Here is a 22,713-nt window from a genome sequence, read left to right as displayed (position 1 = left end):
TAGCTGGAGGAATTGACCCTTGACACTATTCAAAGTTTGTGATCAGGTGACAATATGACCTTCCAATAAAGAAATATTTAGCTTTCCGTTCTCTATAGAAATCACTGTATAAATCCAACACTTTATAGTCATAGAATTAGTTTTCAAAAAAACTCATTACTTTGCTAACCCATTTCTACTACATAATCAATAGGCGCATAGGTGGATTAACAGGACCTATAAATTAATAGGCCTCATCTTCAAAAAATGTAAATATAATGATTTCTTATTACCGTGCACATCCCTAAAATGTCAAGTAAAATAAATGCAGAGAAGGCAATTCCAGGATAAACTAGATCCATGGTGCAGAATGAACTCAGAACAGATGCCTCAGGAAAGAGTAGCTCTTAATTCAGGTTCCTGCAGCCCAAGCCTTGAACTCCCACCTCCTTACCAGGTTTCCTTTTCACTGCTGAGGTGGAAGCTTTGGGAGGCTCTTCTCTGTTTCTGTGTTCTGCAGAGTCCTCACTGCTGGTCACTGCACAGAAGGGAAAAAAAACCCTTAGGATCTCAGGGAGGCACCAAGAAGCCCATGACACTAGGCAGACCTAGAAGCTAAGTTAACTCAGGTGCCCCTGGTCTGTGCCCTAAGGTGTGTGCCTGCAGGTTGCTCCAGGTCCTACACAGAAGGTGGTGAGATTCAGGCACAGAGGGCAGCTGTGCCCATCCTGCAGCTCTTCTTCCCCCCCAGTCACCCTGTCTCCCACCTCCACCTCACTCTGCCTCCCATACCCTCCTCATTCTGCGTCTCACCTTTTCTATTACCTCCACCCTCATTCTCTTTCTTCATTTTTTATCACTCCAAACATACTTAAATATTTATTAAGCTAGAAAGAAGGAATAGAAAGAAGAAGACATACATAAAGCCTAATTTTTAAACATGGAATCAAATTATATATGTTTAATATTGTTTAGATATTATTTTTAATTAAATTCATTGAGGTGACATTGGTTTGCACAACTGTACAGTTCCAAGTGTACAACTCAACAAAACATCATCTGAACACTGCATTGTGCACCCACCACTCCGAGCAAAGTCTCTTGCTTCACTTTCCTCTTTGTTCAGCCTATTTTTCGAATTGTGCCTTTTTCTGGCACAGGTTTGCCTTTATACCTCTCCTTGTCTTCATGTTTAGTTTTTTTCATCTCCTTTCATGAATATCTTGGCTGTCTTAGTTATTTTTTATTTAACCCTTACCCCAATAAATTCCTCACGATGAATATGGAAAAATACTCTCTGACATCAAGTTAAATTTACCATTATTTTTTTAAATATATTGTTCCTATTATAGGGGACATATTGCTGCTAAAGTCACTACATAAGGTGCTGGCCTCTCCCCTTCCTACCTGTGACCCAGGCCTCCAGGACAGCCTCCATGGGTCCTATGATGTGTCCCAGACCTTTGTGTGGCACCGTGATTCGTATCACACATACTTTCGGTCAGCCTTACCTATTACATCACATGCATGGTTACAATCAGTCCTTGCTTGGGCTTTACATTCACCTCCCGAATTAAAAACCGACATTTTCTTCTCTATATCCACTGGAAATACAGGGCCGGAATTCACTGGGATTCCACAGTTGGGTAGCTCTGCTTTTAGACAAAAAGGATATAAAGAATTTCATTGGTCTCCCCAGAGAGAGTGAGCACCCTCACTACATTTAAACCCTTCTCCCTGTAATCCCACTGCAGGGAGAGTTCCCCCCACCCTCTCTTTTCCCGATGCTCCGCTCTGTCCTGCCTTTGTGCCTCTCTGAACCCCAGGATTTTTGTGTTTATTTTTGGTTCTACTCTTCAGAGAACAGATCTATTTCCTGGGACATTTGACCTTACCTTCTCAGTGGTGTGTGGAACAGCCCCTTGTGCCTTCTTCGTGGTGACTGTCTCCTCCAATCAGACACCACTTGATCCTCTCTCTACCAGTTCTTCATTCATTATCCTTTATCTATTCTCAACATAGTCCTTTGTATCATCCTATTTTTTCTATTTATTGACATTTATTTCCCTCTGTATCTTTCTACATTCATACTTATTTCTCTTCATACTTATTACAATTTCCCAGGACCCAGAAAGGTCTCAGGTGAAACACAGGAGGTGCCCAGGACACAAGGAGGCACTGAGAAAGAACCAGCTCCTCCTTACATGTGTCCCAGGGTCTCCCTGCCTCACCCTAGACCTGGCCCTGCTGGCCCACCTGATTTTCCAGTTTTTCCATCCTCTGATATGTTTCTTATTTTATCCTATCCTATTTCTGTTTATTCATCATTTTTGTGACCCATGAATGCCTCTTCTATATCGATTTTGTCATTCTTTACATTTTCTTCATTTCTAGCACTCCAGTCATCACTGCAGTCTCCCCTGTGCCTTTACCCACATTCTGGGGTCCCTCCACCTGCCAGTTCCTCTCCACACTCATCAGACTCAGACACTCAGTCTACCCGCTTGCTCAGACTCTTGGGCACGTTGTTCATTTGCTTGTTGGCTTTCTAGTGCATTGCTGTTGTCATGGGTTATATGTTTTCTCTTCACATTTATCTGTTCTGTTCAGAGAGGTGCTCTGAGAGCCCATTTTCAAGTGGGGCTGTGCCTAAACCACATTTTGATTTATAGGTATATTATTTGCTCCCTGCATCAATCAGGGTCCAAAAGGAAAATACAAAGTTTTTAAGCTTTTAGAACCCAGGGAATTTAATCCATGGAATTAGTTATACAGGTGATAGAAGACCTGAAAATCCAAGTGGAAGAAGGAGGCAACCCAAAGAAGGATCAATAGGAAGCTATGCCAGAGACCAAGGGTGAGGTCATGTACCAAGGTCACTGGGTAAGCACAAGCTGGAGCAAGTTTGCTCTACTTGGTGGAAAGTACAGTCATGGGAGATGCAGCCACTGCCAAAACTGCTGCCCAACACAGTGACGGCAATATCAGGCTTCTCCCTTGCTTCTACTCTCCAATCTTTTGTTAGTGTCTCCCAGTTTAGGAACCCAGCAGGAAGCAGTACAAGAGAGCTGGAAAGCAAGTCTGCAGGGGTCTGTGGCCAGAGTCAGAGGGCAGAGCAGAGCAAGAAATTATAATGAATCATCATCCTGAGTAAACCACCCAGGACCTGTCACCCTCTTCCCCACGGTGAACCTCCTCTCCTCACATCGATTTCATTGACTCATCCCACTCTGTTCCCATCAATTTCAACAGTGTATTAATGGATAAACATTTTTTCAGTACAGCTTGGATTTTTTCATTTACTGCTATTTTTCTAAGCAAAGGAATTTAAGTAAAGATGATTTAAATATAAATTCCCACAATTGTATTGATTTGGTTATGATGGCCATTCTGACCAGTGTGAAGTGGTATCTCATTGTGGTTTTAAGAACAAACTGACAATAATAACCAGAGGGGAGGTGGGAAGGGATAATGGGAGAAAAGGGGGAAGTGTTGTCAGGAACATGTATAAAGGACACATGGACAAAGCCAAAGGTGGGGCAGGATCAAGGGTGGGAAGTGGGAGTGGCTGGGGTAGGGGGGAGTGGTGGGAGGAAAATGGAGACAACTGTACTTGAACCACAATAAAAAATTGTGGAGAAAAAAATTCCCACAATTTTAATATAGAACCTGGGCAGAGGTACATGTTTTTTGTCAAATCCACAGTTCTTTGGAGCCTCCTCTTTGAGTGGTGGCGGTGGATGGGACACAGCCTTTTCCTTACCTGTGCATGTCACAGTCAACTGTCCCTTCTGGGTCAGACTCTTGGACACATTTATTGGTTTATTTGCATCATTTGAGTTAGAACGTCATTGCCTCCTCCCCACCCCCACCCTATACACACAGATAAACACACACATACACAGTGAATCCCTTCCCTACTCATTATTTATCACAGTTCTTTCCTCTCACCCTTTCCTATTCCCACCAGCTAAGCTGGTAGATGAATGGCTAATAATATGGATGGATGAATGTTGGATGTTTTATACTCTTCAATGTTCACATTTATCCTAAAGGTACTTTGCTAAAAGTACCTTGGTGCTTTCAAAAAATCACTCGGTAAGGTATTGATCTTTTATAAAAATGTATTAATAATTTAAAACATCCTTTCTTAAATAACACACCCAATGGAAGCTACGGAATTATACCTTCTGTGGTGCAGGAAGCTCCTCGAATCTCCACCATGTCACTCATTTCCAAAGGAGGGTCAAGGAATAAAGACATGAAATTTTTTATAGACCTGTGTGATATAAGGATAGGGAACCTATGTCCCTCAATTTATTTTCCTGGGCCTGAGGTTGGTATGGCCTTAATCACTGCTCCACAGCCCGGGGGATAATTAAATCCACCATGGACATTTGTGAGAAAAGGAAGTCCCACAGTTTACTGCAGTGGTTAATACCTCAGACTCTGGCCCAGCTACAAATGATGATTCTCTTTAAACATAGTAATACTTAAAAACGTGTGTAACACTGATGAAGTACCAGGCATGGCTGTGAATGCATTATGATATAACTTGTTTAAAATCCATCCGTCACACTGTGAGGGAGGTACTATTATCTCCTCCATTTCATAAATGATGACACTGAAGGACAAAGAGGGGAAGTCACTTCCCCAAGGTCTCAGGGTGGAATTGGAAGCCAGCTGTGGGTCACCAGACCTCCTGCTCTCACACAGCCCCATAGCAGAGTTCAATCCCTAGTCTCAGCGGCTGAACTTGCACAAATAGCCCAAGTCTCCAAGCTGATTCTTTGTTCTCTGAAAAACCCAGATAACATATCATTTTAAGTGTTTGAGAAGATTACATAAAATATTGCCTGTAATACTGTAAGTAATATGGTGACTGATCAGAAAAATAACTTTTCAGGATTCATGACTTAAATTTATCATATTTTAAATATTTTAATTAGTAAGGGAAGGTCAAGAATTATAAACAGTGGTTACTGGTTGCTAAAGTACCAGAGTGTTTGTTCAGAGGCCCATCTTGTGTTTTTAGAGCAACTCCTGGCCCAGCCACTCTGAGGATGATGGAAGAGGGTTTGCATGGGAGGCCCATAGTCCTCTGTAAATGATTCAACAGGTGAGGGATTCTGCCCCCAAGGAACACAGTCATCACCACTAACCTGTCTGCTGCAATGCTGGCCACCACTGGATGTGATGTCAAACAGCTGAGGCCACAGCCTGTTTCAAGCAAGACAAATGTGGATGCCACAAAGCCAGGCACATGGACAACAGGTCCCAGAGCTGTCAACAGTTGGTGGCAAGCACGTGTGAGAATGAGAGGACCAACCCTCCCAGGCAGCTCAGTGTATGAAGACTCTGTTTTCTAAATCTTTGGAGACATAGCGCATGCCAAGATGGGCAATTCTGGGCACTCCATACTAAAAAGAAGCAGCATTCTCACCACAGCCCATGCCAGAATGGAACAAGAACAGCAAAGGATCACAGAACTGCCAGAAGGAACAGACCTGTATAATTGGACGGATCCAGGAAGAGCCAGGGAAAGCTTGAGTATGAGTTTTCACCAATTCCTAAAGGAATAAATTAGAACCTTATTTTAGAAATTGAAGTGTGGGCTGTGCAATTCTCTTCCAGTCCCATGTTAATCTTTACAGTGTAGGACTTGACAACCTCTTCTCCCAAGTATCAGTACAGAGCTGCACCCCTGGCCTCAGTCAGGTCTTCTCACTATGTCATTCATGAGCCACTCGGTAACTGATGATGGCTTTTATTGTCACCTATGGCCGCAGGGATGTGTTTTTGTTCCCGGTGCTACCCCTGACAGGAGACCTTACCTGACATGCCCACTTCCTTCACACACACCCTCCATGTGCACATCTGTTCATTCTGCTTTGTTGGCCTTTTCATTGGGATTCAGTATCTGATTTTCCTTCACTTCCTCCAACTCTTGGTACTCTTCTTTCTGTATCTTTCTGTATATATTCCCCTATTTTTGTCTCAAGTTTCTTTCCTTTCCATGAGACTATCTGGCCATGTACAGGGTTTAGAACATGGATTCTGGGTTCAGAATGCCTGTGTTAATCCTCCTTATTTGACCCCAAGCCAACTACATACATGGACTCTGTAGATTTCACTCTCTTTTTCTGCAAATGATCAGATAGTGTTACCACCAACCAAGGGTATGTATCTGTGAGCACTAACCACAGCTACCAGAGTAAATGTTCAATAACGGAGTTCCTAATAATATGGTTGTTTTATTGCACCCTTTATCCTTTTCTCCTTTTTTTCCCCTTCCTTTTCTTCAAAATACAACCATCCCCTCCTTCACATCTTACCACTGGCTCTCTTCTTTCCTTATGTGACTGCCTATAGCCTTTAATGTTTCTGCTCTTGAACAACATCCCTGACAGTTCATCAGTTCCTTAATCTGTCATCATTAAAGGTCTCATCTTTGCTATTGACCTTGGACTCATAGACTCTAACCTTTCACAGCTTCACACTGATCTTTTCCTACATGGCTCCTTGTAAATCACAATTACTTCCAGGTTAGCATTGTCTTTAAGTCCAGGTTACTAACACACAGGGTTTCTGACCTTTGTCTTGGTTATTGGACCAATGGTGTCATGTCAGAACCACTACTCCAGGATCAGCTTCTGGTCAGACTCTCATATGAACAGCCCTCCCTGCTTTCTCCAGCCTCCTCAGAAGTTCTCCCCAGATTCCCCAAATCCACTCAGGACTCAGGGCCCACCTGACTTTCTCATTTCCTCTTAGCAGATGAAAAAGGGTTTTTATTTGGTTTCATTCACCTTGTTCAAGCCTTAGTTGGATATTAGGGTTCTCTGCACTCTCTCCTTCATCAATCTCTTGGTGACAAATTTTCTTTTGGATCACTAAAGAGAGAGAGAAAAGAAATTAGGAATCCCTATCACGGCCTGAGGATATCATCTCATATTTGCACATTTAAAGATTTCCAGTCAAGATGGAGGTCTAGGTACACAAGGCTCACCTCCTGACACAATTACGCCCAAATTACAACTAAACTATAAAACAGCCATTACTCAGAACTGTCAGAAAACAAGTTGAATGAAAGCCTGACAACTCTGAAAAAAAAGAACCAACATCCATCCAGATTGGTAGGAGGTACAGAGTTGTGGAGATGTGGAATGGGCTGGTCTCACACTCATGCGTTGTGTATAAAAATTTGGGAGGGATATCTGTGGAGCAAAGGGTACCAGCCAGACATCAGGCCCCAAGTCTAGGGTTTCAGTGCCAGGAAGATAAGTCCCCATAATTTCTGGCTGCAAAAAACAGAGGGGATTAAGTTGGTGAAAGAAAATGCTATTCCGAAGCAGTACCTCTTTTTTAAAAAGTATATTTATTGATTATGCTATTACAGTTGTTCCATTTCCCCACCCTTCACTCTACTCCATCCTGCCCATCCCCTCCCTCCCACATTCCCCCTCTATAGTTCATGTCCATGGGTCATACATATTCGTTCTTTGGCTTCTATATTTCCTATACTATTCTTACCCTCCGCCTGTCTATTTTCTACCTACCATTTATGCTACTTATTCTCTGTACCTTTCCCTCCCTCTCTCCCACTCCCACTCCCCTGTTGATAACTCTCCATGTGGTCTCCATTTCTGTGGTTCTTTTCCTGTTCTAGTTGTTGGCTTAGTTTGCTTTTGTTTTGTTTTAGGTGTGGTTGTTAATAACTGTGAGTTTGCTGTCATTTTTACTGTTCATATTCTTTATCTTCTTCTTCTTCTTAGATAAATCCCTTTAACATTTTATATAAAAAGGGCTTTGCGATGATGAACTCCTTGAACTTGACCTTATCTGAGAAGCACTTTATCTGCCCTTCCATTCTTAATGATAGCTTTGCTGGATAGAGTAATCTTGGATGTAGGTCCTTGCCTTTCATAACTTGGAATACTTCTTGCCAGCCCCTTCTTGCCTGTAAGGTCTCTTTGGAGAAATCAGCTGACAGTCTTATGAGAACTCCTTTGTAGGTAACTGTGTCCTTTTCTCTTGCTGATTCTAAGATTCTCTCCTTCTCTTTAATCTTGGGTAATGTAATGATGATGTGCCTTGGTGTGTTCCTCCTTGGGTCCAGCTTCTTTGGGACTCTCTGAGCTTACTGGACTTCCTGGAGGTCTATTTCCTTTGCCAGATGAGAGAAGTTGTCCTTCATTATTTGTTCAAATAAGTTTTCAATTTTTTGTTCTTCCTCTTCTCCTTCTGGCACCCCTATGATTAGGATGTTGGAATGTTTAAAGATGTCCTGGAGATTTCTAAGCCTCTCCTCATTTTTCCAAATTCTTGTTTCTTCATTCTTTTCTGGTTGGATGTTTGTTTCTTCCTTCAGGTCCACACCATTGATTTGAGTCCCAGTTTCCTTCGCATCACTATTGGTTCCCTGTACATTTTCCTTTGTTTCTCTTAGCATAGTCTTCATTTTTTCATCTAATTTGCAACCAAATTCAACCAATTCTGTGAGCTTCCTGATTCCCAGTGTTTTGACCTGTGCATCTGATAGGTTGGCTATCTCTTGGTTGCTTAGTTGTATTTTTTCTGGACCTTTGATCTGTTCTTTCATTTGGGCCATTTTTTTTTTTTTTTTTTTGTCTTGGCGCACCCGTTAGGTAAAGGGGCAGAGCCTTAGGTGGTCGGCAGGGTGGGGAATGCTGGTTGCTGCACTGTGATGCTATATATGGGCAAGGGACTGAGAGGGAGCAATGGCGCCTGCTCCACTCCCTGCCGGATTTCAGTCACTCCCTCTGCTACCCACAGTCAAATTGGGCCCCTCTGGTGCTGATCCCGGACTGGGTGGGCTTGTGCACACTCTAGGTGGGTCTCTCCAATGAACTCTCCTGTGAGGCTGGGAGTTTCTCCTGGTGCCGCCTCAACCCTCACGGTGTTTTCAATCAGAGGTTCGAGGCTTTATTTCCCCACACTGGAGCCCTAGGTTGTGCAGTCTGCTTCGCTCCCCCGCTGTTCCTCCCAGTTTATCTCTGCGAGAATGTGCGGCTACAGGGTCTGCTAGCCACCACCTTGTGGGGTCTGCTAGCTGCAGCCTGGCCTGCCCCGTTCCACAATCCGCCACCTCTCTGGGTCCGCCAGCCTGGGCCTTCCCGCAAGTCCTCTCCACCCCAACTGCCCATCTCTGCCCCTCCTACCGGTCTGGATGAATGTTTCTTCTTTATCTCCTTGGTTGTTGGACTGCCATACAGTTCAATTTTCTGTCAGTTCTTGTTGTTTTTTGTTTTTAAATTGTTGTTGTCCTTCTTTTGGTTGTGCGAGGAGGCACAGTGTGTCTACCTATGCCTCCATCTTGGCGGGAAGTCTCCCTAGGCAGTATCTCTTAATGAATCTGCACATGAATTTATTCATAGTCACTTCCTCTGAGCTCCAACACTGGGGTAGCAAGTTGAAAGTCACTAATGGCATAAGGGAGGAACTGAAGAATCTGGCATCAAGGGGAGCTGGGAGACAGCTGTCTCCCAGGCAGAAAGGCAGGCAGAAGACATTGTTACCTTTCCAAACCCTCCCCCCACAGAGCCACAGAGCCAGCAGGTGGGTGCCATATCTGAGACTCCATCAGCCTGGCTAAAACTGTTTGCCCCATCCTGGTAATATCCTGAAACACTGTTCTACCCAACTTATGGGCCCAACCAAGCTGTTAACACTGGTTTTTCTATATAAATGGCTGATCTTGGTTAATGTTTCACAACTTCCTAAATCCTCTCAAACAAGCAACAGTTGGCCTCAGAGAGCTGCCAGCTCCCATACCTCTTGTTAAGTGGCCCCAGGGCTGGCACTGTCAGCAGCCATCCTGGTTTCATAGCTTGTCTTCCCCCAGAATCTCCAAGCCAAGCACAAGTAGCAACCATCTCAGATTGCTTTGTAGCTCCTGCAGGATGGCCCCGAGCTGACCTTGGCCTGCACAATCCAAGAACCCCCCAAGCCTGTGTACCTAGTGGACAGCTACACACCATGTCGGAACACCTCTATGCTACATGTGCACAGCCGATCCTCCACAGAGGGGGAAGGTTGGTGGTTAATGGTCACAGCCAGTCCTTGCAGCTGAATAGCCTGGGTAAAACTCTCCCATTGGCCTGCCAACAGCAAACAAAGTTCAACCACAAAAGGAGGCTGTACTCAGCCTATACAGTCTTGCACCTGAGTACCCAGGATGGGTGATAAGGGAGGCTGCACCACTGGAACCTACAGGACATCTACTACATTAGGACATGCTACAAAGATTGGGAGTCATAGCGCTTCTGACTAATATGTAGAACCAAACACAGGGAGGCTGCTGAAATGAGGAGACAAAGAAACATAGCCCAAGTGAAAGAACATATCAAAACTCTAGAGAAAAAACTAAACAAAATGGAGATTAGCAATCTATCAGGTGTAGAGTTCAAAACACTGGTTATAACAATGCTCAAGGAACTTAGTGAAGACCTGAACAGCATAAAAAATATTCAGTCAGAAATAAAGGATATACTAATTGAACTAAAGAACAATTTACAGGGAAACAACAGTAGAGTGGATGAAGCTGAGAATCAAATCAGTGCTTTGGAAATAAGGAAGCAAAAAACAACCAATCAAACAACAGGAAGAAAAAAAAATAAGGATAGTGTAAGGAGCCTCTGAGACTACTTGAAGTGTTTCAATATTTGCATCATAAGGGTGCCAGAAGGAGAAGAGAAAGAGCAAGAAATTTGAAGTATATTTGAAAAAACAATGAAAAACATTTCACTAATTTGGTGAAGGATATAGACATGCACCACCAGGAAGCACAGAGAGCCCCAAACAAGATGGATGCAAAAAGGCCCACTCCAAGACACATCATATTTAAAATGCCAAAGATTAAAGAGAAAATCTTAAAAGCAGCAAGAGAAAAGCAGTTGGTTACCTACAGGGGTGTTCCCATAGACTGTCAGCTGATTTCTCAAAAGAAACTTTGCAGGCTACAAGGGATGGCAAGAAATATTCAAAGTCATGAAAAGCAGGGACCTATATCCAAGATTGCTCTACCCAGCAAAGCTATCATTTAAAATCAAAGGGAAGATAAAGATCTTCTCAGACAGGAAAAAACTCTCAAAGTTCATCATCACCCAACCATTATTATAGAAAATGTTAAAAAAACCTATTTAAGAAAAAGAAGATCGAAACTATGAATGATAAAATAACAATAAACACATATCTATCAACGGTTGAATCTAAAACACAAATTAAGCAAACAAGAAGGAAAGAGAAAGAATCATGGATATGTAGAAAGTTTTGATGGTTGCCAGATGAGAGGGACTTGTGGGAAATGGTGAAGAGGTGAGGGCATTAAGAAGTACAAACCTGTAGTCACCAAATAGCCATGGAGATGTAAAGAACAGTACAGTAAATTGAGTAGCTGAAGGACTATACACATGACCCATGGACATGAATGGGGGTGGGGGGTTGCCTAAAGAAGTAGGGATGCTGGTGGGATGGAGACAAAGGAGGAAAAATTGGGACAACTGTAAGAGTATAATCAATAAAATATAAATTTTAAAAACTTGCACATTTAGGAATTTTTAGCCTTCTGGTCACTCAAAAGCAAGTAGACCCAGTCCCCTCCAGGTCAGTTTTGGCAATATCCCTGGGACATAAATGAGAAGCCTGAACAAGGAAACATTTATGTTTCCAACACAGAAAGGAGCCCCTCCAATGTCAGGAAAAGCACTCATGGAAATATCACGAGCTTGTTATTTTTTTTTTAATTAAAGATGGCTGGAAAAGCATATATCAAATAAAAATGGAAGTGAAATGTGTTTTCTAACTAATGAAACTTTAGGAAAAAACAGCTTTTCATTGGGAGGACAAATATTCTGTATGTGACTGCATATACTTCATAAAAAAGCACATCAAATTTAAATAAATGGCTGTACCAGATATGAGTAGAGTTTATTGGATCGGGAGCATGATCATTTCCCAAAGACACAGAAGAGAACACAGGAAGAACTAGAAAGAGCTCCAGTGGACCCAGTCCCAGGACAAAGGAAGGACACTCTCTGAAGATACCAGCAGGGAGTGAATATTGTAACACTGGAGGACATCCCAAGAGGCCTGGACCACGACCCAGGAGGCTCCCAAAAAGCAATGCCTCCTTCACCAGCCAAGGGCCCCTGTATGTAGATGACCCAGAAAAAATACCAGGAAGGAAACAAACCAAGAAATTCAGGGTCAGTATCTGTAGGATATCGAGGCAGGAGGAGACTAGGAAAGATGTGGGTCCATTCTTCCCAGCTCTGATGGCAAGTCAATCATCTGGAGCCATAAGCCTGTACTTACAAACCTGTAAGGCTATACTATCTCTTTAATGTCCAACAAGTAAACTGCGAGTTCCTTAGCTCAAATGTCTAACCTTCCAAAATCTTTTTCAAGTTCACCCCTTTTGAATTGACTCCCACAGTCTGCTTCTCACTCTCCAGTTGAGAGAAATCTAATTTGTCCTTGTTTTGCAGATACTAGGGACGTTTTCACACTCTATACCATACCCCTGATCATCTGCACTACTCAGTTCACATAATTCTTTCTCCCACGAATTCTACATTGGTATTTGGAGATCCTAGTTGATACCAAATGGTGGTGATATTTTTCCAGCAACACAAAACCAAAAGTATTGGAGGAACAAAATATAAGCAGGGAAAACCACCCCCAAATTATTGGAGGTACAGTGTCAACCACAAATTCAGGCTACAATGAAAAATTATACATTGTGAGTCTCAGGAAAAAAGTGGTGAATCAATCACTTTGGTGAAGTATCAAGCACAGTTTCTGGCAGAGCAATTGACTTCGAGATGATTTGATTAATGTTTGTCTCACCCTGTGTGGAGAAAGAGCTAATACAAACATTACCCTTGTTTAAGGGCAAATTTGACCTGGGTTAATTTTCTTGCTCATTACTCCAGACACCTGATGAAGGTGGTCCCTCTTTTCTGTATTACCAGGTCAACGCTGGGTTTAGGGTGAAAAATGACCCATGACTGGACTCAGAAGGACTCCTTGTAAACTATAAGCCATAGCAGGTCTTCCTCCAATGTGGTGACTTCTAACTCAGCTGTCCTTTATGGGATCCCTGAAAGTAATGACTACAGAGTTGTTACATGAGGTGTTGACTCCCCTGGTTGTGGTGCTGCTCAGCCAGGTGGATCCTGCACCCACAACTGAGCTGTCACTCAAGATGGGTAGTGGTCAACTTGATGGACTGCTGTATGGCACCTACAAAAAGAATAGCAACTGATGGTGCCTTACTCAGATGCAGTGGTTCTTGTCATTTGTCCTTCTAAGCAAATCTGTTGCAACTGGGAATCTGATTGTTCTGGGAGTTTAAATCAATGCCTAGTTAATCAGACCTCCACGTGTGTGTTTTGCGGGACCCATTAGACCAAAAAGGTCAAGAAGTCTCATGATATGTCTGTTTTCTTAAATGCTATATTGTCACTGACCAGCATCATGTGTGACACATGGTAGATGCTCAGTATATATTTGCCAAAAAAGAACTGGACTTTGAAAGGTAGACTATAAACCTAATTACCATCTCTGAAGCCTTTGCAAATGCCATTTAAACCTGGGTAGTTCTTCATGATGACCTTGCTGAACAAGATTTCCAGAAGTGACAGGTGACATTTCTCTTCCAGTTCATTGAGAACATCATACACCACTTTCGGTACAGGTGACAGGTTTTCACAAGACTTTCTAGACTCCTTAAAAAACAGTGAATGGGGAAGATATAAATAAAGAATTCCAAGTTATAGAAGAGCCCTAGGGAGTGATTTCATTTTTAATGTGTTACAATTTCCCTACATAGGTATTTTCTCATGTTCAGTTTTAGAATTTCTCTATGCTTGTGTGGCTACTGAGTGAAATAAGTAAACTTTTCCTCCTAAAAATACCCATTTGTGAATCTCATCTCCTCACTCTCATTTACATTACATGGAAGAAAGAACTATTTTGGAGAACAAAAATGGGTTCAAAGTTAAATGCTGTGCAGCCCTTTCAGAACCTGGCCAAATGTTTTAACAATCACCTTAGCAGGTGATGGGCTGATGTTCCATTGACCAGACAGCCCTGTCCCTTCTGCAGGATTGAATTGGCCTGCAAGGGATCAGGGAAGCCAGGTGGTGAGTTTCCCTTCCTGTGAACTTTGTCATGAATTAAGCCTACTCATGGGGAAAGAGAAGGCTTGCATCTCTGTATCTCCACCTACATCTCTTGCTAAAATTAACCTAAATTCCAAGATTTCAGAAATACCAAAAGAAAACTTAAAACTGTTGAAGGGAGAATAACAAGCATCTACTTTCAAATTTGTGCTAAGAAGACATTAGTTCCCTGTGGACTTTAATGTTCTCAAATCTAAGTAGTTAAATTGATGATCATTGAAATGAAAGGCTGTGTAAATTAGTCTATTAAATCAATTCATTAAATTTATTCATCCATTCAATAAAATTACTTCAAATTACTAGTGTGTGCTATATTGTATATATAACTCCTACAAGGCATTACATTGTATATCTGTGGAGCCCACAGGCTTCAGATCCAGCATATCTCCGCTGTTACTCTCTTCAACACTAGAGGGACCACGGATCACTGTTCCCTCATTCAGAAGGAGGACTGTGTCCAATGATACCTGCTTCTCTTCTCCTGTTTTACATTACAGGAACACTTGGAGTGCTACTTGACAAAGTTCCCACTCATAGCAGACCCCTCACTTCCCTAGTGGAGCCCTGACATTTGATCTAAATCAAAGCATATCTAATTTGGGGCTGCTTTACCAGATTGTGACATAATAAACCTCACTTACTTTATACTTTTCATTGGTGATCAGTCCACGGTCATGAAGCATCTCAAGTAAAGGAAATGGTGTTTTTATTGCATCTGAAATCTCGACTTTATGTTCCTTGAAGAGTTTGACAGCAATCTCACGCATAAGTCTGTAGTTTTCTGCAGACATCCTGGGGAGAAAGGATACCATGATAAAGTGGTCATCGAGATTTGACATGCTTGTGGTGGGTTTAACATTTTTATATGTGAAGGACAGAATGAGAAGAACCAACATCTATAGAAACAGTGGTCTTAAGATGGAGGCGTAGGTAGACACACTGCCTCTTTGCACTACCAGAACTCACAGAAAATAGACGGCAAGGAAGTCTGACACCAAGGAAATAAAAAAAAAAAAAACGTTCATCCAGACCGGTAGAAGGGGCAGAGAGGACTCGCGTTGCCGTGGCGGGACCGAGACTGGCGAAGTGTGGGACCAAGGGAGCAGGCCCTATAGACCCACTAGCAGACCCTGCGGCCCACATTGGCGCACACATAAACCGAGAGGGCCGGACTCAGAGTGGCGGAGAACGGGGCAGGCAGTGTGGCGGGTAGTGAAGCAGATTGCACATCCCAGGGCTCCAGCGCGGGGGAAATAAAACCTAAAATCTCTGACTGAAAATGCCCGTGGGGGTTGCGGCGGCAGCAAGAGAAACTCCCAGCCTCACAGGAGAGGTCATTGGAGAGACCCACAGGGGCCTAGAGTGTGCACAAGCCCACCCACTCGGAACCAGCACCAGAGGGGTCCAATTTGATTGTGGGTAGCAGGAGTGGCTGAAATCCGGTGAAGAATAGAGGAGGCGCCATTGCCCTCTGTTGGCCCCTCCCCCACGTACAGCGTCACAGAGCAGCAACCAGCGTTACCCCGCCCCCGGGAACACCTAAAGCTCCTCCCCTTTAAGTAACAGCCTCGTCAAGACAAAAACAGAAAACAAAAAAAAAATGGCCAAAATAACAGAACACTTCAAAGCTCCAGAAATAATTCAACTAAGCAGTGAACAGATAGCCAACCTATCAGATGCGCAGTTCAAAACGCTGGTAATAAGGATGCTCACAGAATTGGTTGAATTTGGATGAAAACTAGATGAAAAAATGAAGCCTATGCTATGAGAGACAGAGGAAAATGTACAGGGAACCAATAGTGATGCGAAGGAAACTGGGACTCAAATCAACAGTGTGGACCCGAAGGAAGAAAGAAACATCCAACCAGAAAAGAATGAAGAAACAAGAATTCGGAAAAATGAGGAGAGACTTAGGAACCTCCAGGATATCTTGAAACGTTCAATGTCTGAATTATAGGGGTGCCAGAAGGAGAAGAGGAAGAACAAAAAATTGAAAACTTATTTGAACAAATAATGAAGGACAACTTCCCTAATCTGGCAAAGGAAATAGACCTCCAAGAAGTCCAGTAAGCTCAGAGAGTCCCAAAGAAGCTGGACCCAAGGAGGAACACACCAAGGCACATCATAATTACATTATCTAAGATTAAGCAGACGGAGAGAATCTTAGAATCAGCAAGAGAAAAGGACACAGTTATCTACAAAGGAGTTCCCATAAGATTGTCAGTTGATTTCTCCAAAGAGACCTTACAGGCAAGAAGGGGCTGGCAAGAAGTATTCCAAGTTATGAAAGGCAAGGACCTACATCCAAGATTACTCTATCCAGCAAAGCTATCATTAAGAATGGAAGGGAAGATAAAGTGCTTCTCGGATAAGGTCAAGTTAAAGGAGCTCATCATCACCAAGCCCTTATTATATGAAATGTTAAAAGGACTTATCTAAGAAAAAGAAGATAAAGAATATGAACAGTAAAAATGACAGCAAACTCACAGTTATTAACGACCACACCTAAAACAACAAGAGCAAACTAGGCAAACAACTAGAACAGGAACAGAACCATAGAGATGGAGATCACATGGAGGGTTGTCAATAAGGGAGCGGGAGGGGGAGAGTAGGGGGAAAGGTACAGAGAATAAGTAGCATAAATGATAGGTGGAAAATAGACAGGGGGAGGGTAAGAATAGGGTAGGAAATATAGAAGCCAAAGACCTTATAAGTATGACCCATGGACATGAACTATAGGGGGGAAATGTGGGAGGGGGGGCAGTATGGAGTGGAGTGAGGGGAGGAAATGGGACAACTGTAACAGCATAATCAATAAATATATTTAAAAATAAAAATTTAAAAATTTAAAAAAGAAACAGTGGTCTTGACTAGAGATGAGGATAAAAGGAATTGATGCAGTCAACAAATAGATAATACAAGGAAGCCTGGAGGGTCAGCAAGACATACAGATTATTGAAAATGTCCAGACTATTCAAATCAAAGACATTGTAAACACATCTTCTCCTAAATATATCTGGAATGCTTTTTATTAAAAGCTTCCATTCAAGATAGTATTGGAAGTTCTAGCCACAGCAATGAGAAACATCAAAGAAATAAAAGTCATATAATGGCAAAGGAAGAAGTAAAACCTTTGTTATTGGCACATGACATGATAATTTACTAAAAAACCCTAAAAACACCACCAAAAATTATTAGAGCTAATAAATGATGTAAATAAAGTTGAAGAATATGAAGTCAATACACAGAAATCTGGTGTGTTTCTATAACAATTGATCATAAGAAGAAATTTAAAAAACAACCCCTTATGCAACTGCATCAAAAAGTGTAAGATACATAGAGGTACATTTAACAAAGAGGTAAGATACCTTTATTCCAAAAGCTATATGACATGGTGAAAGACATTGGTGATACAAATAAATGAAAAATATATACCATGGTCATGAATTAGAGGGATTAATATTGTTGACATGTTCTTATTACTTAAAAGTGCAATCCCCATAAAAATAAATCCTTCTAATAACTAGAACTAATCCTTAAATTTATATGACACTACAAAAGATCCAAAAAGCCTAAGAAATCTTGAGAAGGAATGAAGTGAGAAGTATTAAACAGAAGTCACTGGTATCAAACTACTCTACAAAGCTACAGTAATCAAAACAGTATAGGACTGCCATGTCATCTGCAAACAATAACCGTTTTGCTTCCTCCTTTCCAATATGGATGCCTTTTATTTCTCTTTCTTATCTGATTGCTGTGGGTAGCACTTCCAATACTATATTGAAGAGGAGTGGTGAAAGCAGACATCTTTGTCTTGTTCCTGAACTTAATAGGAAAGGTTTTGGTTTTTGCCCATTGATGATGATGTTGGCTGTAGGTCTCTCATATATGGTCTTTATCATGTTGAGGAATGCTCCCTCTATTCCCACTTTGCTAGGTGTTTTTTACTGTAAATGGCTGCTGTACCTTATCAAATGCTTTTTCCACATGTATTGGAATGATCATGTGATTCTTGTCTTTTGTTTTGTTTATGTGATGTATTACATTTACTGATTTGCAAATATTGTACCATCCTTGCATCCCTGGGATGAATCCCATTTGATCATGGTGTATGATCTTTTGAATGTATTGCTGGATGTGGTTTGCCAATATTTTGTTGAGGATTTTAGCATCTATGTTCATCAGTGATATTGGCCTGTAGTTCTTTTTTCTTTGTTGTGTCTTTATCAGGTTTGGGGAGTAGGATGATGCTGGCTTCATAAAAAGGGTTTGGGTGTCTTCTGGCTTCTTGGACTTTTTGGAATCATCTGACAAGGATAGGGGTTAGCTCTTCCTTAAATGCTTTGTAAAGTTCTCCTGGGAAACTGTACAGTCCAGGGCTTTTGTGTGTCAGGAGTGTTTTGATTACTGTTTCAATTTCATCAGCTGTTATTGGTCTATTCAGGCTTTCTGCTTCTTCTTCATTCTGTTTTGGAAGATTATATTTTTTTAGAAATTTGTCCATTTCACCTAGGTTTTCAAATTTATTGGCATATAGTTCTTTGTAGTAATTTCTTACTATTCCTTTGTATTTCTGTGGTATCAGTTGTAATCTCTCCTCTTTCATTTCTGATTTTGTTTATTTGGGTCCTGTCTCTTTTTTTCATGATGAGTTTGCTTAAAGACTTGTTGATTTTGTTTATCTTTTCAAAGAACCAGCTCCTAGATTTCTTGATCCTTAGAAATGTGCTTTTAGTCTCTATGTCAATTAATTCTGCTCTGATCTTGGTTATTTCCTTCTTTCTACTTGCTCTGGGTTGTCTTTGTTGTTGTTCCTCCAGTTCTTGTAGATGTGGGGTTAGGTCGTTTATTTGAAATGTTTCTATCTTTTTTAGGTAGGTGTGTATGACTATGAACTTCCCTCTCAGGACTGCCTTTGCTGTGTTCCATAAGTTTTTGATTGTTGTGAGTTCATTTTCATTTGTTTCCAGAAACTTTTTGATTGCTTCCTTGACCTCATTCTAGACCCATTCATTGTTTAATAGCATTCTGTTCAATCTCCATGAGTTTGAGTGTTTTTGAGCTTTTTCCTTGAGGTTGGTTTCCAGTTTCAGTCCCTTGTGGTCAGAGAAAATGCTTGATATGATTTCAACTTTCTTGAACTTGTTGAGGCTTGTTTTCTGTCCTATCATGTGGTCTATCTTTGAAAATGTTCCATGTGCATTATAAAAGAATATGTATTCTTCTTCTTTGGGATGAAAGGCTATATATATATTAGTTAAGTACATTTGATCTAGGACATTGTTCAATGTCTCAATATCGTTGTTGATATTTTGTTTGGAAGATCTATCCATTTTTGACAGCAGGGTTTTAAAATCTCCTACTATAATTGTGTTGCTGTCAATATCCTTCTCAAAGTCCTCCAAGATTTTCCTTATATGTTTGGGCGCTCCTATGTTGAGTGCATATATGTTTATAATGTTTATGTCTTCTTGATGGATTCTTCCCTTTATTGTTATGAAGTGACCTTCTGAGTCTCTTTTTATGGTCCTTGTTTTGAAGTCTACTTTGTCTGATAGGAATATTTCTACCCAGCTTTTTTTCCCTGTCCATTTGCTTGGAATATTTGTTTCCAGCCCTTCATTTTCAGTCTGTGTAGGTCTTTTGTTCTGAGGTGGGTCTCTTGTAGGCAGCATATGTGCAGGTCTTGTTTTCTTATCCATTCAGTTACCCTATGTCTTTTGTTTGGGGTAGGTAATCCACTTACATTAAAGGTATTATTGATAGGTATTTATTCATTGCCATTTTCCCCATTTCTACCTGTGTTCCTCTCTTTCTCACCCTCTTCCTTCATCTTCTAAAAGCAGTGCCCTTAGCATATCTTACAATGCTGGCATCCCCAAAGTGCTTAATGTCCCACAAACACCTATAAATAAAGCAACAGTGTGCAGATGGGCTGACTTAGTAACAAAACATGGTTTAAAGTTGAGCTTCCAGAGCTATAGAAGAAAATTAAGACTGCTCTTAAACACAAACAATTAATTCTTTCAAATTAGAAATTATAAGAAACCAAGAAAAAAAGCTAAAATTAAAATAAGTGTCATGGAGGAAAAATTGAGAGGACCATTATGAATTCAAAATAAAAAAAATAAAGGAATAAAAGTTTAGGGGACATATAAAGCTGTGAGGGCTGGTGTATCAATGAAAGAATAATTTTGGCCAAAATTTGAAAAATAAAGTTTTCCAACATATTGGAGAAGGAAGTATCTCTGAAATCGAGGTGAAATTGAATCTGCCACCGTCAAGAATACAAGAACTGTGTTTAAGTACAGCTGCATGGAATTCACCAGTAACGTTTGGTATCACTTTTATTGATTTATAATAACCAGGGAGTATCCATCTTATTAAATTAATACTGTAAGTCTATGCTGTAAATTTCAAGCTTTAATATGATATGTCACCATAAGAAAGTTAAAGGCAAGAAAAGTATATTTATAAAGTTCAACCTAAGTAGCAAACTCTCCCTTGTCATCAAAGGAAGGACAATCACCTTAACTAATAACATTGGCCAAAAATAAACCAACAATTCAGAGAAGAAGCAATTTAAAAGGACTGTAGACAGGAAAACCTCTTCAACCTCCCATGCAATCAGAGAATGAAAATTAACAGGCTGTATCGCTTTATCCAGCTCCTTTGTGAAGTCTGGGTGTGGACAGATGGCTCATCAGCCAATGGTAGAAGAATATAGTGATTCAGCCATTGGAAAAGAAAAAAAGGCAACTTAGCAAATCCGCAGTATAAACAAGTGAGTGTTATTACCCTCAACAATTTCACATTTCGGTTTTTGAAACGAGACAAATACTTGGGCATGCTCAAAAACATAAAGAGATATAAAGTTATACTTCAGAGCTTGTTGGTATCAGAATTATGGTGTATGGATTCCATGCAGTAGTATGTGGCCATTAAAAAGAATGAGCTGGCTCCACATGATGATTAATGTGAAGAGATTTCTAGCCTTTGCCTTGCCTGCACTGGTCTTTGGTATCTTGGCCCCTCCTCTTCCCTTGACACCCTTACCAAGATCCCTGGAGGAAGAACCAGACCCCCAGTCTGAGACCAGAATAGGCCCAGTGCTGACCCAACCACAGGTCAGGTAGGAGACCAAGGCACCCAGATTCGAGAAGTCAGGGGTTTAATCTGAATTTTATATTTTCTAAAGTACCCTCTTTGAAACGACCTTGGTGAAAGTAGAGGAGGCCTGAGGGAAAAGAGAGGACACAGAGGTCATGACTGGAACATAATCAACAAAAGAAAAAAGCAAACAAAATATAACCAGAGACATTGAAATTAAGAACAATGTAACAATAGCCAGAGGGGAGTGGGGAGGGGATAGTGAGGAGAGGGGTTTACAGGAGCTACTATAAAGGACACATGGACAAAATCAAGGGGCAGGTTAGAGGTGGGGGAGGGAGGGAGGACTGGCTGGAGTGGGGTGGAGGGATTAGGCGAAAATGCACACAATTGTAACTGAATAAAAATAAAATATAAATTTTAAAAAAGGAAAAAAAAGGAAAGAAATAAAAAAATCACTGCTTCAAAAGCTCAGGAAGCACAGCCCAGTCGAGAGGGCTCCCTGGTGGAGCAGCGGGTGTAAGACAAAATAGTGCTGTGGGCTGTGGCCGCTGTGCTCACACCAGCAGTTGTCCCTCTGCTGTTTAAAGATCCAATTTCCTCCTCACCTATTCCTGCATCCCACTACACTGCACGTGAGTGTTCTTGTAAATAGGATCAAGATCAAGGTTCAGAGGAGTGTCTACTAACAGGCACTAAAGCAGCAGGGCTCCCAGAGAGAACGTTGAAAGAAGGAAGACAGAAACTGACCTGGTGCTGAGGTCGCTGCGCTCAGTGGCCATCATCATGCCCTTGGTCCTGCCAGTAGATCTGATCCCTCCAGTGACCCTGCCACGTTTCAGTGAGACTGCTCAGCTCTGAGCAGGAAATGTGTAACGGACTCACCCTAAAAGGGTGAAGTTCTCTTTTCCCCAAATGGGGAAAAAAGAAGTGAAATTAACTACCATGTGCTGCTCTATGCTGCCTTTCCCCTTCCTTAGCCCCATAGAGGGCCTCAGCCATCAGGACACATGGCAGCAGGAATGGAGGACAAGGAGGGACAACCAGGACACGGACGGCCAAAGAGGTGGTCTGCCAGAGGGGGCTGAACCAGTCCTCTATAGTCCCCTTGTATGTGCAAAGACCCCCAAAACAACTTGTGAACCCACTGTCCCCAGCTGCCCCAACCTTCTAAGAGGGTGCAGGGCAAACTTGGGGTGAGAATGAAGCCATGTTGCCCCTCGTACATGTGCAGATGGCTGTCAGGAAAGAGGGAAAGACAGAAACTTCAGATCCTCACTCAGGCCCATGGAGAACCCTAGTGTTTGCACACAGGGCTGGAGAAGCACCACCCTTAGAGCTATGGTTTCCACGTTTGGTGCCTGAGTCCAGCTTCCTCTGACTGGGACTAAAGGATCTGGCCCAAATGAATTTAAGA

General features: G+C 41.7%; 1 protein-coding gene across 1 annotated transcript; it reads right to left on the bottom strand.

Annotated features, from left to right (window-relative positions):
* Positions 1-13,129: 13,129 nt before the first annotated feature.
* On the bottom strand, positions 13,130-22,179 carry LOC128780281 (nuclear body protein SP140-like protein). Its single transcript, XM_053919177.2, has 4 exons — positions 22,047-22,179; positions 14,828-14,978; positions 13,562-13,730; positions 13,130-13,245 (listed from the first exon to the last, which is right to left on the bottom strand). Exons 1-4 carry the CDS (start codon positions 22,082-22,084, stop codon positions 13,199-13,201), a joined length of 405 nt encoding a protein of 134 aa, XP_053775152.1. The 5' UTR covers positions 22,085-22,179; the 3' UTR covers positions 13,130-13,198.
* Between the last annotated feature and the right edge of the window lie 534 nt (positions 22,180-22,713).

Source organism: Desmodus rotundus, chromosome 2 (assembly GCF_022682495.2).
Source record: "Desmodus rotundus isolate HL8 chromosome 2, HLdesRot8A.1, whole genome shotgun sequence".
Taxonomy (NCBI): Eukaryota; Metazoa; Chordata; class Mammalia; order Chiroptera; family Phyllostomidae; genus Desmodus; species Desmodus rotundus.
Note: the sequence above shows the minus strand (reverse complement) of the source record. Positions and strands in the feature narration are given on the sequence as shown.